Source organism: Sturnira hondurensis, unplaced genomic scaffold, assembly GCF_014824575.4.
Source record: "Sturnira hondurensis isolate 20B ecotype Veracruz unplaced genomic scaffold, ASM1482457v3 Scaffold0016663, whole genome shotgun sequence".
Taxonomy (NCBI): domain Eukaryota; kingdom Metazoa; phylum Chordata; class Mammalia; order Chiroptera; family Phyllostomidae; genus Sturnira; species Sturnira hondurensis.
This window is the reverse complement of record NW_028089294.1, coordinates 3382301-3398837: the sequence shown is the minus strand read 5'-3', so window position 1 is coordinate 3398837 and position 16537 is coordinate 3382301. Positions and strand designations below refer to the sequence as shown.

At 43.4% G+C, this 16537-nt stretch overlaps 1 protein-coding gene across 2 annotated transcripts in view; it reads left to right on the top strand.

Annotated features, from left to right (window-relative positions):
- The first annotated feature begins 999 nt into the window (after positions 1-999).
- The window catches only part of KCNG3 (potassium voltage-gated channel modifier subfamily G member 3), a 30841-nt gene continuing 15303 nt past the window's right edge, over positions 1000-16537 (top strand). Inside the window, exon 1 of one of the 2 annotated variants that reach the window (XM_037066807.1) lies at positions 1000-1622. In XM_037066807.1, the coding sequence (XP_036922702.1) occupies positions 1000-1622 (623 nt within the window). Of the gene's footprint in view, positions 1656-16537 lie in introns of both variants that reach the window. The other variant, XM_037066806.1, reaches the window with a different exon arrangement.

The window sequence follows — 16537 nt, the reverse complement described above, 5'->3', positions numbered from 1 at the left end:
GTGCTTTCTCTAAGAAATCCTTTGGGCGGTCTCAGAAACCGAGGTGGGTTCTGAATAGTTTCTGGAAAACGCTCCCCAAACGCCTTCGGTCCCCGCCCCTCAAGTCCTGCACCCCAGTCCTCAATCCTCCCCACCACACTCTCGCCTCCTTTTGGGGCTGTTAAAAGGGTCCTTGGAGGCTGCCCAAGTCATCCGATGGCTCGGGGTGGGACGCGGGAGCAGGCTCCCCCCGGCATCCCGGGGTTCCCCGCTCCAAACCTCCCGCCCCGCGGACCCCTCTCGGCCACTGCGGGAGCGGAGGGAGAGGACGGCATCACAAGGCGGGGAGCCGGAGGTCCAGGGCGGGGCGCCGGGGAATCCCAGCCAGAGCGAGCCCGAGAGGTGCGGGCGGGAAGAGGAGGGCGGCGCGCGCTGGGAGGTGAGCCGAGCTGAGCCGGGAGGCGAGGAGGCCCCGCCCCCGCCTCTCCCAGCCAGCTCCTTGCAGCCTCCGAAACCGCTCACTTTGCTTCTTGCCTCTGGACGGCGGCGGGGCAGTTGCCACATCCGCGGCTCGAGGGAAAGCTGGGGACCAAGAGCCATCCCGCACCAGCTTCCTCTCTTGGCGCCCGCGCCGCTCAGAGGGAACAGCGCCCTACCTTGAAGAAGACACCAGGGCCTCGGAGGGAGCACCCCGAGGGCGCAAGGGGCGACGGCGCTGACAGCCTCAGTCTCCGCCAGTGGGGTGCAGAGCTGGCGCCGGAGGGGACTCCCTGGACACCTGCAGGTACCGCCGCGCTCAGAGTGTCGCTAGGAGCGACGTTGGGCTGCCGAGGAGGCTAAAGCCTAGGGATCCCCGGGCCAGAGAAGGGCGGAATTGGAGCTCGGAGGCAGAGTGGGCCAGTCAGCCCGCGGGCCCCGACGGTGCGCTCCGGGATCGGCCAACCTCAGGCGGATTCTGCACGGCTAGGGGGCCGCGGCGCCTTCGGGCCTCGGGGCCTCGGGGCCTCGGGGCGGCCAACCATGACCTTCGGGCGCAGCGGGGCGGCCTCGGTGGTGCTGAATGTGGGCGGCGCCCGGTACTCCCTGTCCCGAGAGCTGCTGAAGGACTTCCCGCTGCGCCGTGTGAGCCGGCTGCACGGCTGCCGCTCGGAGCGCGATGTGCTCGAGGTGTGCGACGACTACGACCGCGAGCGGAACGAGTACTTCTTCGACCGGCACTCGGAGGCCTTCGGCTTCATCCTGCTCTACGTGCGCGGCCACGGCAAGCTGCGCTTTGCGCCGCGGATGTGCGAGCTCTCTTTCTACAACGAGATGATCTACTGGGGCCTGGAGGGCGCACACCTAGAGTACTGCTGCCAGCGCCGCCTCGACGACCGCATGTCCGATACCTACACCTTCTACTCCGCAGACGAGCCGGGCCGCGAAGAGGCGCGACCCGGCGGTGGGGAAGCAGCCCCCACCAAGCGTTGGTTGGAACGCATGCGGCGCACCTTCGAGGAGCCCACGTCGTCGCTGGCCGCGCAGATCCTGGCCAGTGTGTCGGTGGTGTTTGTGATCGTGTCCATGGTGGTGTTGTGCGCTAGCACACTGCCGGACTGGCGCGCCGCAGCAGCCGACAACCGCAGCCTGGATGACCGGAGCAGGTACTCCGCCATCCCTGGGAGGGAACCCTCCGGGTAGGACGCACTGCTTCTTTGCCCGTCGCGTCCGTCCTGTCCCGTCCGTTCGTCCAGTCCGTCGGTTCTGTCTCAGTCCTGTATGCCTCTGGGCGGCCGAGTCAGTCTGGGTTTGGGGCCCAGCGAAGCCCCAGGCGCGGCCAGCAAGGGACGGTTGGTGCTCACTCCCCACCCCTATTTCCCAGACACTAGTCAGCTCTGGTCCACGCACAAAACACCCCTCTTGTGGGCCAATCGCTGGGGATGGGGAAGGGCAGATAATAGTTTACTTTTGAGCAGTTAGCAACCGGTTAATTAGATTTTTCTAAACTTTTATTGGTAGCATTCAACAATTTAAAACTGAGCAAAGAGCATTTTGAATAATTTGCCAGTTTTTGGTGGTTTTGAAAAGACAAAGTCTTGCTATTGTGAATGTGGTGTACTATACACTGCCTACCCAATCTATACTCTCTGTATAATGCGTACTGTAATGGAGTTGTTACATAGGGCATTAACTTAACGATAGACTCTAGATAATAGGTGTCTACTCTCTCCTTCCCTACAAAGTATGTAGTTAGCAAAGCACCTGCCCACCGTTCACTACCAAAGATTCACACTGTAGCATTCAGAGAGATCTTTAGTGTGGGGAGGGAAAAAACCATTACCTTAGTAGAAGAGAAAAATCTAAACTGCCCTAAATCTAGGGACAGTATTTGAGTAGTTAAACATTTTTTTTCACTTTAGGATAAAAAGAAAATATTTAAATCTTTCCTAAGGTCATTTTTACCTCGGCAGAATTGGACTTTCAAGGGAGACAGCCTGTTTGAGAACAAATATAAAATTGCGTATTTTGTTTTACCTTTGATACTGTTTTAAGATTCCCCTTCATTCATCTTTTAATTTAGCTTGCTCCAGGTAATCTTTTCCTGATAGGCATGCGTATGTTTCTAATGGTATTATCTGCCTTGATATTACAGTGGCTTTCTCCATTGTAATATTTGTGTGATATTCTTCCTTTGGAGAGTAAAGGTTTTTGTACAAATCTGAGAAGTAAATAAAATTGTTTAGTACCATGGAGTTCACTACTGATAGGACGTCTTGGCACGAAATCCAAGATATGTGCTTTGGAAGAAAATTCATTAGGAAACTAATTTTGTTTAATGTATTAGGTTTTGAGTTTTCAAATTACCAATAAAAATTACTTATTTGGTACTGTAACAGTGCAATGAAATTAATTTATATACCTAAATACATAAGTGCCCTTGATTCTCTTAGAGGACTATAGGAAAATGATTGGCCTTGGAATGATTCACTGGTAATTGTAAAATTCTAAGGTTGGTGAAGGTTGAGGCTACATTAGCAAAGGAAGTGGAAGAATTGAGTTATTAGTGCAAATATTTAGGGAGTTGGCTAAATCAGTGCATGAGCAAAACAGTCAAATAAGCTGACTAAAATTGGGGGGAGGGAGTTTGGGGAGGAGGGGAGGGCAGTCTGGAGGTCATTAGTGTAAAGCACTTGGAAAGAAATGGGAAACAAGAACAATAGTTTTAGTGAGAGAAGGAGAGAGAAACCAAAAAGGGGAGAGAGACAGATGGAAAAGAGAAGACAGCAAAAGAAGGGAAGGAAGAAGATAAGAGTAATGCTTAATTTGTGTATATGTGTTTTATGTATGTATATAATTATTCAAGTCAGAACTGTTTCCTAGATACGCAGATATTTCAGGCAAAAGCGTCCTTTTCTTGGCTTAATGGCCCAGTTTTAAGCTTCACTCTGATGGCATGTGAAAATCAATATCTGTTATCCCAGACAGATAAACTGAAGGATGACTGAGTGACTGCGGAGGCTGTGTGTTATAGAAGAAGGCCCCCGAAGGCTTCCTCCAGCCCACAGGGCCCCTCAGCTGGAACCTCCAGTATAATCTCTCAACCCCTGCTTGCTTATGGTTGCTGACATTAGTCTTTCTGAAACATCATTCTGATCGTTGATCATACCTGGCACCTGCCGAGTAAAGTCAAAACTTCTCTCTTGGCCTTCAAGGTTCTTGATGCCAGAGTTTTCCTTCCTTAGCCCTTCGTCACTTGCAAGCATCTTTTGAGTATCTGCTGTGTTCAAGGCACTGTGGGTGTTCCAAATATTGTAACTTTTTTGTGTGTGTGTGAAGAAAAGGTGTCAAGTTGGTGATGTAGAAATCAGATGTATAGTTGATCAACAGTTTGTGTTGGGTGTTCTGAGAAGGCCTTGAAGGTATAGAAGGATGGAAACAAGCCATCTTTGGAAGGTTGCAGAGATTGTACAGTGGCAGGGGGTATCATTTATATAAGCCATGGTGTTCACAACTTGTACAACCATGTGTGCCCCACCCGGAGAATTTTTCCAGGTAAAAGGAACAGCATGGGCATAGGCTTGAAATCTGGATATTATGTTGAGTGGGTGTGAGTCCATTGGTGGCATGAGAGGTGGATGGAGAGAAAATGTTACAGGGCCTGGAATGAAGGGTCTTTGCAAGCTGTAATTGGCCATCGGTGGGTTTGGATATAAAGTAATGTCATGGGTTGTGCACTGTGGGTTGGAGATGGGAGAGATTGGAGACAGGAGGATGAGTTTAGAGATCTCTCCATAAGGAAGGAATGAGAGCTTGGATTGCTCCGAGGTGGTGAGAATGGAGAAGAAATGACAACTCTGGGAGATACGAGGAAGAGTCAAAATTAATCTAGGGCACTGGAAGGATACAGGCTCAGGAACTGATGAACAGGCCTCCAGGCGCTAGGAGCACTTCCGCCACCTGCAGGCCCCGTTTTTCCAGACTGGCCACACCATCCGACTGTGCGTTCCCTTCCTTCCTGAAACAGACCGCACATCAAGCCCAGCTCAGATTCTGTTTCTCTTTTGAAGCCTTTTCTGACTGCACTAGTAAATGTGATTTTCCTCTTGAATTTCTTGAGGGATTGCTTACTTGGGCTACTTATTTGGCATTTATAATATCCTTCGTAGCATGGTCATTATTTTTTCATATAAACACGTCCTAGCTTCTAAACTAGATGAGTTGAAAAGCCTGAGGAGGAGGCTGAATTCCCTTATACTATTTATTATGATAGCATCTTCTAGAAAAAAATGATTATTCTGCCACAATATATATCTACAGTATATTTTACATTTCAGAATATAACCTTCCAGGAATATTTCTCCTCTTGCAGAGGTTGAAGAGCCGTGCGGGTAAGGCTGTGGTCTTCAGGTGGCAGAACGCTCAGTTGAGGAGGACAGGCTGTGGTGCTAGAAGGAGAAGAATATCTATTGACTCAAGGAATAATTATTTATGGAGAACAAACTTACTGTGCAAAAGGAATAAGGATAAGAGTATCCTTTTTGTTGACCTGAAATTTTGGAATGACACACAATCTGAAGTTTGGAAGAAATCTAGAGAGGTTTCTCAATCAATAATTTGAAAACTTTTTTGTGTGGGTATGATCTTTTAAATGGATTTGTTTTAGGTGGTTAATAATCATATAAATGATAGGTTCAAGCCCCAAAGCTACAAAAGCAAGCCTTTCTCCATTACTCAACCATTCTGTTCTTTTCCTTGGTTGTAAACAAAGTTACAGTATTTTCTGTCATTTCAAAGACATTTTATATATTTACAAAGCATATCATATATATTTTCAAAAACAAAAGAAACAGTGTGATAACAGAGTCCTGAAACTTGATTTATTAGCTTACCAACATGTCATGGAGATTGTTCCACATGAGTCTATAAAGAGCTGCCGATTCTTTTACGCAGCTGCATCTTGTTCCCTAATATGGAATGACTGCTGGACATTCACATTGTTTCTGGTCTGCAGGATATGTTTTAATGAATATCCTGTGCATATGCATTATTTTGCTTTCATTAAAGTATACCCATAAGCTAAATTCCTGAAAATTAAGTCATAGGGCAGGGTACTTTTAATTTTTATAGATAATGCCAAATTAACCTCCAAAAAGACTATTTCAGTTTATACTCTGGCCAGCAATACATGAGAGAGCATGTTTTTTCGTAATCTACAAAGTGTTAATTGTATTTTATATCTTTATCATGCTGAGAGGTGAAAAATGATATCTAGTAGCTTTAATTTGTTTTTTTATTTTGAATAAAAATTATTCATTTTAACATATATTTTGGAGTTTCTTATTTTACTTTTTAGTAAGCTATTTTACTTTTTGCTCATTTTTGTCGATGACTTTCCTAGTTTGGAGGTTTTTTTTTTAAAAAATATTTTATTTATTTATTTTTAGACAGAAGGGAAGGGAGGGAGAAACAAAAGGGAGAGAAACATTGTGTGGTTGCTTTTCATTCGCCCCCAGCTGGGGACCTGGCCCGCAATCCAGGCATGTGCCCTGATTGGGAATCAAACCAACGATCCTTTGGTTCATAGGCCAGTGTTCAATCCACTGAGCTATACCAGCCAGGGAAGTTTGAAGATTTAAAAAAATTTTTTTAATTATTTATTTTTAGAGAAGGGAAGGGAGGGAGAAAGAGAGGGAGAGAAAAGTCAGTGTGTGGTTGCCTCTCACACGCCCCTCTACTGGGGACCTGGCCCGCAATCCAGGCATGTGCCCTGACTGGGAGTGGAACCCATGACCTTTTGGTTCACAGGCCAGCACTGAATCCACTGAGCCACACCAGCCAGGGCCAGTTTGAACATTTTTAAAAATTTAAGAAATTATCCCTTTGTTTATGATATGAATTACAGATATTTTGTTCTCTAATTTAGGACCCCACTAAAAAAAATCCATATTTGCCTGGGACATAGTAGCTGTACCTTTAATATCTATTTATTGTAAAAAAAACATTAAAGAATAATTGTTAATTCTAACCATTTGTCCACTAGTGTTTGACTCCTGTCAGTCACCATACCAGGCACTGTGGTTACAGAGATACATAAGATAGGGTCTCACTGAGGTGGTGGACTAGTTAGGGTAGTAAGAGGACAAAGTCAGCAAATACATCAGAATTTCAGATATTAAAAGAAAAACAGTCTAGAATGTAGCAGGGGTGCTTCTTTGTATAGGATATGAAGAGGTGATGTGAATTGAGACCTGAATGATGAGAAAGACCTGGCCTTGGACAGAGTGGGAAGAGTATTCTGAACAGAGGAAACAGCGAATGCACAGGCGGTGGGACAGTGCCCTTGGCTTGTCTACAGAACAGAAAAGGAAGGCCCCCGTGGGCTAGCATTTAGTCCAAGGGCAGGAGAACATCAGGCAGGGACTACGTGCCCTGGGAAGGAGGTTGGGTGTTATTCCAAGCGTGACAGCTAAGCCCTTGGAAGATTTTAGAGCAGAAGGAAGATATGATCTGCTGTGTTTTAAAAACACCAGTGACTGCTGGGTAGAGAACGGGCTGAGAGGCAACAGCAGAGGACGCCAGACCTAGCACTTGAGAGAATGTGAAACTTGATATAGGGGAGTAGCCGTCAAGATGGTGAGGAGTGATTGGACTTGGGCAAAACGTGGATTTTACTAATGATGACTCATCTGCCAGTGCTAGGGTGGTGGGCAAGGTATCATGTATTGAGTGAAGCAACGCTAGGACCCACAGACATTGGGGGTCCCTTTTGCTTAACTGCCTCGGCCCACATCTAGTGAGCTGGAAATCCACTTCTTCTCTATACAGGGCCTGCTTCCCATTTGGGGTCTTGTATGGAGAAGGTTCTGGAAGCAGGATCTCCAGAGGGTGAGTGGGAGAGGGATCATGTACCATTTTTCTTTTTGTGCAACGAAAGCCATCTCAATGAGAGGACTGTCCCTTCTTTTTTTAATTTTTAAAGGTTTTATTTATTTCTAGTGAGGGGAAGGGAGGGAGAAAGAGGGAGAGAAACATCACTGTGTGGTTACCTCTCATGTGGCCCCCACTGGGGACCTGACCCTGCAACCCAGGCATGTGCCCTGACTGGAAATCAAACCAGCGACTCTTTGGTTCACAGCCCATGCTCAATCCACTGATCTACACCAGCTAGGGTGGACCATTCTTTCTGTTTAAGATCTCTGGTGAAGACATTCACAGCTTCCCTTAATGAACAATCCTAGTAACTAATCTTAGAATGATGATGTTCTTAATGTTACATCTGATTGACAAGACAAACTAAAGATTTTTCAGGCAGTGTGCCTTCTGTTAACATTTCAGTATCATTTCAATATTGCTGAGAAGATTAATGGTCTCTGGGTATTTGAATATATAGATATAGTCTTTTAAAATTACTAAGCACTGCTGTGTGATTCATACAAACAGATGCTCTTTGCTAGTCAGGACTTTGAGAAAGAGGGTGAGATGTAAAGTAGTTGTCTTTGTCACTTTTGATCTCTTTGGCCGCGTAACTTTGGTCTCTTCAGTCAGTCTCAGCAGTAGCCTTCTCATTTGAGTCTTAAATCCCTGTAGCATGCAGGTCTTGCTATAATTTTAATTTTTTAAAGAAATAATTTCCAACAGTTACTTCATGTGGGACTTCTGATCTTTAATTTGTATTGTTTTGTGTTTGGTGAGACTTTGAGATGTAAAGATGTGAAAATTTCTTACAGTGTTATTTTAAGTCCAAGTTTAAAAAATGAAACCATCACAGTGAAACACCAGGTGATGGAAACTTACAAACCAATTGTATTATTTCTATTGCCTTGTAGGCCAGTATTATATAAATCCAGTTGGTTGTTAAGTACTTTAAAAATAAAAGGCAGTGTTTGAATCTGAAGATGGAAGTCTCAGTGATTTTACTTTGTAGATAAGGTGGCTATTTTCAGAAGCCAGTAATTAATAGATCTCTGATAGTATTGAGCATAACCCAGACTTCAGTTCAATTCTGTTCTTTCACAGTGGACCGTTTCTTTTAATATGTGTATAGGGTTTTTCTATCCACTGCCAGTCTCAGAGTTCAGTGGAGAGTTCTTTTGTCAGTAGCTTTTCTTTAATCAAGGTGCTTCCTTTTTCCTTTTTAGTAAACAAGTCATCGTTAATATTTTTCTCTTAACTTCTTAAAAATGAAAACTTTGCTCATTGGAAAAAGATATGATTCCAAGGGTTATGAAGTGAAGAATAAATATGTCCCTTTCTCCTCAATATCCAGTTTCTGAATATTCTCCCAGAAATACTCCGTAAAAACACATAGGCACTTTCACACATATATGCATATATAATTACATATACACATCATATAGATTTTTTAAAGATTTTATTTATTTATCTTTAGAGGGGAAGGGAAGGAGAAGGGGAGAGAAATATCAATGTATGGTTGCCTCTCGTGCGTCCCCCATTGGGAACTGGCCTGCAACCCAGGCATGTGCCTTGACTGGGAATCGAACCTCGATGCTTTGGTTCACAGGCTGGTACTCAATCCACTGAGCTACACCAGCCAGCAGGGTCATCTGGATTTTAAAGAGTTTCTAACTTAGTCTTTCTGTAATCTTGTTTAGCATTTTGCTTTTTGAGCTTAACATCTTCGACCTCTTTCCATATCAGTCTTCATGAATCTTCCTGATTCTTTAAAAATCTATAGGGTATTCTATCGTAGGGATGGCTCACAATCCATTCAGCAAGTGTCTAGTCGATAACAGTATTGGCGCTGATGGTTAATATTTATTGAATACTTAACATATGCTACCCGCTTGCTCAGTTTTTATGTGTATCTTGTCATCTAAGTCTCATAGCAGTCCTATTAAGCAGGACTGTTACTACGTCCATTTGATAACCAAGTTTAGGTAGGTTAAGTATTACGTTCAAACTCACGTAGTGAGGAAGTAGTGACCTGGTATGTGACATCCACAGCCCTGCTCTGTTCTGCTGTGGAATGGCCGGTTTGACTCTAGTTTTTCAAAATGCAAACAGTGGCGCAGGACACCATTTTTTCCATAGATCTTTACAAACTGATGTGCATGTATGCGTGCACTTTTATGAAATGCCAAAGTGGGGAAACGGCTGGGTTAACAGAATGAAAGGGGTCCAGCACCACTCATCATTAATAACAGCCATTTAGCAGTGCAAATAATAATGATGCATAGAATACTCCTATCACTAATATTTTAATAGCAAACATTTGGGAATAACCTTTTAAAAATAAAACAGCTTTTTTGAGATATAACTCACATACCATGGAACTGATTGACCTTTTGAAGTGCATATTCAGTGGCTTTCTGTATATCGTTGGAGTTATACAACCATCACCTTCCATACTGTTTTAAGCCTTATGGTTTGGTGGTGTCTTTGAAGGAGTATAAAAGGTTGCTAAAGCTGGAGCCCTTGACTGGCTAGGAAAGGGACTTCGGGCATTTTGGCCAGGCAGGTAAATCAGACAAAGCAACAGGCAAAACATCTGTGCTTGAATTAATGAATTCATTTGTGAACTTGTTGGAGTGTTTGGAATGGTTATGTTTATTTAATGATTTTCTTAGCTTAAGAGTAGCAAGGACTCCTCAGCTCTTGCCTTTACTGGCAAAGGGAAGTATGTAATTGAGGCAAAAAAGATGTCAAAAGGAAAAGGTTATCAACTTATCAAAGTTAGGAGACCACCCTGGCCAGTTAATTCACTGCCCTACTCTGGGCCCGTTACGTGGGGTCATCACACTGATGGTCAAATGAGAGAATGAAGGCTGAGCCCTCAACAGGAAGCTGAACTTCCTTAGGTCTTTATCTTTTCCCACTTAGACCCCTTCTCACAGTCTATCTTTTCTTCTTTATAAAGATTTTTATTTACTTTCCTGAATATATGTGTACTTTTTTTCTCAGAGAGAAGGGAGGGGAGGGAGAAAGAGAGGGAGAGAAACAGTTGGTTGCTTCTCTCAAGCCCCTCATTGGGAACCTGGCCTGCAAGCCAGGCATGTGCTCTCACTGGGAATTGAACCAGCAGCAACCTTTGAGGACTGAGCAGGCTGGTGCTCAATCCACTGAGCCACACCAGCCAGGGCTGTCTTTTCTTGAGGTTGCATGTCAGTATGTCTTAGGTTCCTTTTAGTGTGGAAATCCTTTGAGAACAAATTCTGTGCTTCACAACATACAACTCAATACCTTGCACATGGGTAGGCACTCAGTATGTATGTGTATATATATATATATATATATATTTTTTTTTTTTAATGAATTGTACGTGTGAAAGACCCATGCAAATACAGCATCATTTTCTTTTTTGATAGGAAACAACTTATAAATTATCTTCAACCTATGAGCATGTTATATGTTAAGAAATCAATTGCAGATTGTTTTTGTGGCTCCCCAATCACATATTCATTAATTTCAACAAACCTTTATTGAGCAACTACTAAGTATCCAAGGCTCTTTTAGGTGCTGGGGATATGGCAGTGAACAAAACAGAGCCTCTACCCTCAAGAACCAAGTATTCTAAACAGAGGGAGATAAGTACCATGAGGAAATAAAGCAGAATACGGGGTTCACAGAGTACGGAGTACGTATGAAGCGTGGTCAGGGAAAGCCTCTCCGAGAAGGTGATGGATTTCTGAATGAGGACCCAGAGGGATGCAGTAAGTGCGACCCCCTGAGATGGGTGTGCTGTTGATCCGGTGGAGGAAGAGCAGGGAAGCAGAGTGGTAGGGAATTGGGGGCAGAGGTGGGGAAAATAGATCTTGCATGGCCTTAGAGATGCGCCAAGTAAAAGGATTTATTTGGGTTAGTCTTCTTTTCTAAAAGAGAAAATGGTCAGGACTTTGAATTTGTATATGAATGTGGGTTTTAAGCAGAAGACATACTTTTTAAAGATTTTATTTATTTACGTTTAGAGACGGGGAAAGGGAGGGAGAGAAACATTAATGGTTTCCACTCAGAAGCTCTCTGACAGGGAATCTGGCCCTTAATCCAGGCACGTGCAGTCACTGGGAATCGAACCAGTGACCCTTTTTTTGGCTTGCAGGCCAGCACTCAGGTCACTGAGCCACAGCAGCCAGGGCTAACTTGACTTAATTTAGAAAGATCAGTCTGGCCCAGTGTGGAGGCAAGGGTGGGACCAATGAGGACATTAGGACCACCATTTCGTCCTGACACTCCAAGGGGTACCTTGAGTCCTGGGTCCAGGCAGCTAGTGACCATGCCATGTTGGCTCAGGTTGTGGTGGCATTTTCTCCTTTGTTTGTTTTTTATTGTTTTGGATAAAGATACCATTGTAATTGACCAAGGTTGCCCTTGACATCATTGTTTTCTTTTTTTACCCCAACACCATTCTATGACCGGGGTCTGGACTGGTCCCCCCACACCCTGTCACAGGACTGGTAGTGGTCTGGAGAAGGGGTGGGGACACTGTGGCTGCAGACAGTTCACATCCACTGCCTGTCTCTGTACGGCGCCTTAGCTAAGAATGTAAAAACCGTTTTTAAATGGTGACAAAAGAAACCCAAAAGAATGCTGTTTTATGACTTGTGACAATTACCTGACATTCAAATTTTAGTGCCCATAAATAGAGCTTTCTCAGAGCATCGCCATGCTAATTCATTTACGTATTGTCTATAGCAACTTTCCCGATACTTCAGCAGAGTTGATAGTTGCCGCAGAGACTGGATGGTCTGCAAAGCTTCAGCATTTCCCATCTGGCCTTTTACAAAACCTGGGCCTTCCGGACTGTGCTCCCTCGGACACCTTCCTTTCCAAGCCTGAGTTTCCTCATTTGTAAAATAAGAATAGCTCATAGTACCTATGTTTTGAGAATTGAGGACCCCGGATTTGATGACTGATTCTTGTCTTCTAACCAGCCTGATGCCAAACTCTGCCCTTGGCTCTCAGCAAAGCCTACTCTGACTCAGATTGTTCTATTTTCCTAAGAACTTTCCCTAACCAAAGCATACTATTCAGTCATAGGAGTTCTGGTGAGTAGGAGCTTTTATTAGTGTTTATGGTTGGGTTGGGAAATCAAGTACTTATAAGTTAGGGATTTTCTTATAAAGATTACAGGTTTAGATTTACTGGTTTACTCTGAATTGGTAAATGTGGGAGGGGGTAGGAAGGGACAGATGATCAAAACTGGGATTCACAAGATAGGTCTCATTAAATCAAGGACTGTGTTTTTGTAACATTAAAAGTTTATGATTTTATAGGAAATAAAATGGGAAATACATTTCAAAAAAGGGAGTGAGTTGTATTTGTTACTATATGAAATAACTCCGTTGCCTTAAGGCATAACCAAGACAGCCCTCGCCCTCCTGTAGGAGCTCCCTGTACACGAGGGGGAAGAACCAGAGCCATTGATTGATGATGGGCAGGTGAGTGGGTGCAGCCGTAGGAGGGAGCCCAGGGGCGGGAGGAGAGCCTGGGCAGCCTGGAGTGTCATGGTAGGGCTTCTGGTGCGGCCTCATTCCAGTCTACACCACATTCCTGAGGACCAGGCACAAGGACACAGCGGGAGCGTCAGTGGCACCAAACTGGGTTAGGAGGTGTATTCACCACCACCACATACAGTTAAATTTTTTTTTATTAGTTTGGTCGAAGTGAGAAATGGGAGAGAAAGGAGAAGAGAGAGAGAGAAACATCATTTTGCTGTTCTGCTTATTTATGCATTCAATGGTTGACTCTTTTTTTATATAAAAATTTTTTTATTTAGCTTTAGAGGGAAGGGAAGGAGAGAGAGAGAGAGAGAGAAACATCAATGTATGGTTGCCTCTCGTGCATCCCCTGCTGGGAACTGATCTGCAGCCCAGGCATGTGCCCTGACTGGGAATCAAACCATGATCCTTTTGTTTGTAGGCCTGTAGCTCAATCCACTGAGCTACACCACCCAGGGCTACTGGTTGACTCTTATATGTGCCCTGACCGGGGATGGAATCTGCAACCTTGGTATATCAGGATGAACCTCCAACCAACTGAGGTAGCTGTCCAGGTCACCATATATAGTTTAAAAGAAAGTTTTACCCAAGAATGCCCTTGACAAAGCCATTGAAATTATTATTACTATGAAAGATTTTATTCATCCATTTTCAGAGAGAGGGTGAAGGAGGGAGAAGGAGAGGAAGAGGGAGAGAAACATCAGTGTGTGAGAGATACATCAATCGGTTGCCTCTCTCATGCCTTCAACTGGGAACCTGGCCTCCAACCCAGGCATGTGCCCTGACTGGGAATCGAACCAGTGACCCCTAGGTTCTCAGGCCAGCACTTGACCCACTGAGCCACACCAGCCTGGGCAGCAATTAAAATTATTAATTATACTGCACCCTGACTTTGAAGTATGTGTTTTAAAACCTCCTCTGGGATGAAATGGGACGTCGCAAAGCACACGCCTGCTGCAGACTGGAACACCGTGGCTGTCTCGAGGGAAAGCGCTGGTGCAGCTGGATGAGCTGCATGCAGAACAGCCTGAAGCACCATTTTTCTCTGAAAGAATGACTGGCAGACGGTGGTTATGTAGACCTGAGTAGATAGCAGACATTTCGTCATAAATGAACTAGATGAGTTTGTCCCTTCTAGGAAAACAACGATGCTAATTGTTGCCAGTGATAAAATCAGAGATTCCAAGTAAAAAACAGACATTCAGAAAACTTGAATCTGCCATTGCATACTTGCCAGCTTCCCAATACGTAATCATTTTTCCGATATGACTGGTGGTGATGTTAATCAGTGTAATCTGTAAAATATTCTCGAATGAAATGTGTTAACATTGGAAGGTCCACATCCTTCAGTAACTGGTACCTTCTAAGTGGCTCATTCCTGATGTGTGCAAAACTATGCAAGGGCAAGAGATCCACCCTGAGTTCCAGAGACCCCAGTGGATTTTAATGTAACCAAATACCGTAAGTTCAGTGATACGATTTCAGTTTCCACATTGCTGCTAATCTTTAAAAAATTAGCACTTTATGAGTTTTAGTGTATTAAAAAAGCATATCCACATTTATTATACAAGCCTATTAAAGTGCTCTTCCCTTTCCCAACTACCTATTTTTGTATACTTTAAAATAACATAGCACAACATATTAAATGTGGAAACAGAATAATTCAGCCACTCTATATGAAGCCAGGCATTAATGAGATTTGCACGAAGGTAAAAGACTCACTTTGCTCACCTTTTTTTGGGAAAGTATGCTTATTTCATAAAAATATTCCATGTATATGTAAATATATTTTTTTTTAATGGAGTACATTTTTTTAAAAAAAATTCCTAGTTTTAACATCTAACATGGTAAATATCTATAGAGATAACCTACATGAAACAAAAGCTCTTTGGGGGTCTTGAGTGTAAAGGGATCCTGAGACCCAAAAGTTGGAAACCACGCTTTCAAAGGTGCCAGTTTCCAAGTCCTTCAGCATGCCCACTTCCGTAAAACCAGTCTGCCCGAGGACATGCCTGTGGTGAAGGCAATGGGCTTTCATACTTCTCCTTCCATTTCATAAGGCGTTCCTCCTACTGTCCCGAGTCTTATTCAATAAGGTGCATTGTCTAATGTTGTAAAAATTACGGATGCTAATGAAAGACACCACTCAAAGTATTTTTCTTTTAATAATCTTGCCTTTGCCATTCCCAGAGAAAGCCATTTGATAGCAAAACAAAGAGGACATTGGTAAGAAATACCAAGAGGATCAGGAAGATCCTGAGGAAGTATCCGGCAGGACCTTACTTCATCTGGGCAGCAGGCTCGCAACAACGCGTGGTCATCGTTTTTGTCTTCAAGTTCGCTCTTCCTCTTTTCCCCATCCCTCCCTCCCTTGCTTTCCCTCTCTGTGGTACCGTTCAAAAGTGAGAAGGTTGTCATAGAGAAATGCACTATTTACACAGCATTTAAATTGAAAAAAAAATTAGTCTCCTAGGAAAGTCCATCTGATTTGAATGATTGGTTTCGTAGTGAGGATTGACTTCGCACATTTAATTACAGGGTGGGCGTTTTCCACAAACTGAATAAGCCAGGTGCAGTTCCAAGGTTTTGATGAAAATATATTGAAAGCACGTGATCAGATAGATGTAAACATTTAGTAAAAGTTGTGTTGACAAATGTCCTGAAGTATTTTAATAACCCAACCCTTTCTAATATTGTCAGGTTTAGAACTTGCGCCTTGAAGTGGAAGAAGAACTGGTGTGTTGAGCAGTCACTGGCTAAGTCTTGGACTAAGTGGTTTCTGTTTTCTTTGTTTCATTTTTTTATGCAGTACCTCCTAGGAAGTGAGAAAGTGAATGACTCTAATTATGGGCAACAGATCTGATTGCAAGTTAGGGGACTGGCGGTGTTTGCTTTTAACAAATGGGAAGAATAGAATTGATTTCATAGCAGATAAATCATTAAAAATAAACTCACCCCAATTTTTAATTTTGATAAATATCACACCTATAGGAAAGTTGCAAGAAAAGTATGATGAACAGCTTTATGTATGTCTTCCACTCAGATTCCCCTATGGTGAAAATTTTGCCTCATTTTGTCTATCATCATGTAACAGTAATGATTCTTGATTTAATCTATTTGTCTGTCTACAATGATTACTTCTGTGCTGAAACATTTGAGAGTCGGATGCAAACATCTTGACACTTGATCCCTAAACACTTCAGCACTTACCTTCTGAAAATCAGGGTGTTTTCCCATCCAGCAATGCAGTGACCACACTCAGGGTATCATTTAACATCAATGCTTTTGAGAGTCTAGGCCAGTTGTTTTGTAAGTGCCCCTTAATTTGACCTTGTCTGATGGTTTTGTCATAATTCTATTCAAGTCAAATCTTTTGTATAGAAATACTCTATAGGTGTAAAAAGAATTTTTGATAATCAAAATGGGATATTTTTGCATATACTTGGAAGGAGGTAAAGGAAATTGAATAACATTCCTATGATACAGATCCTTCCATTTTCCTCTACTTGGTTAAGTAAGGATTCTCGGCCCTTTTATCTGTAAAAACAAAAATAGGAATAGAATATTTGGAGGATGTATTATTGAATTGTACACTTGAAACCTATATAATTTTGTTAACCAGT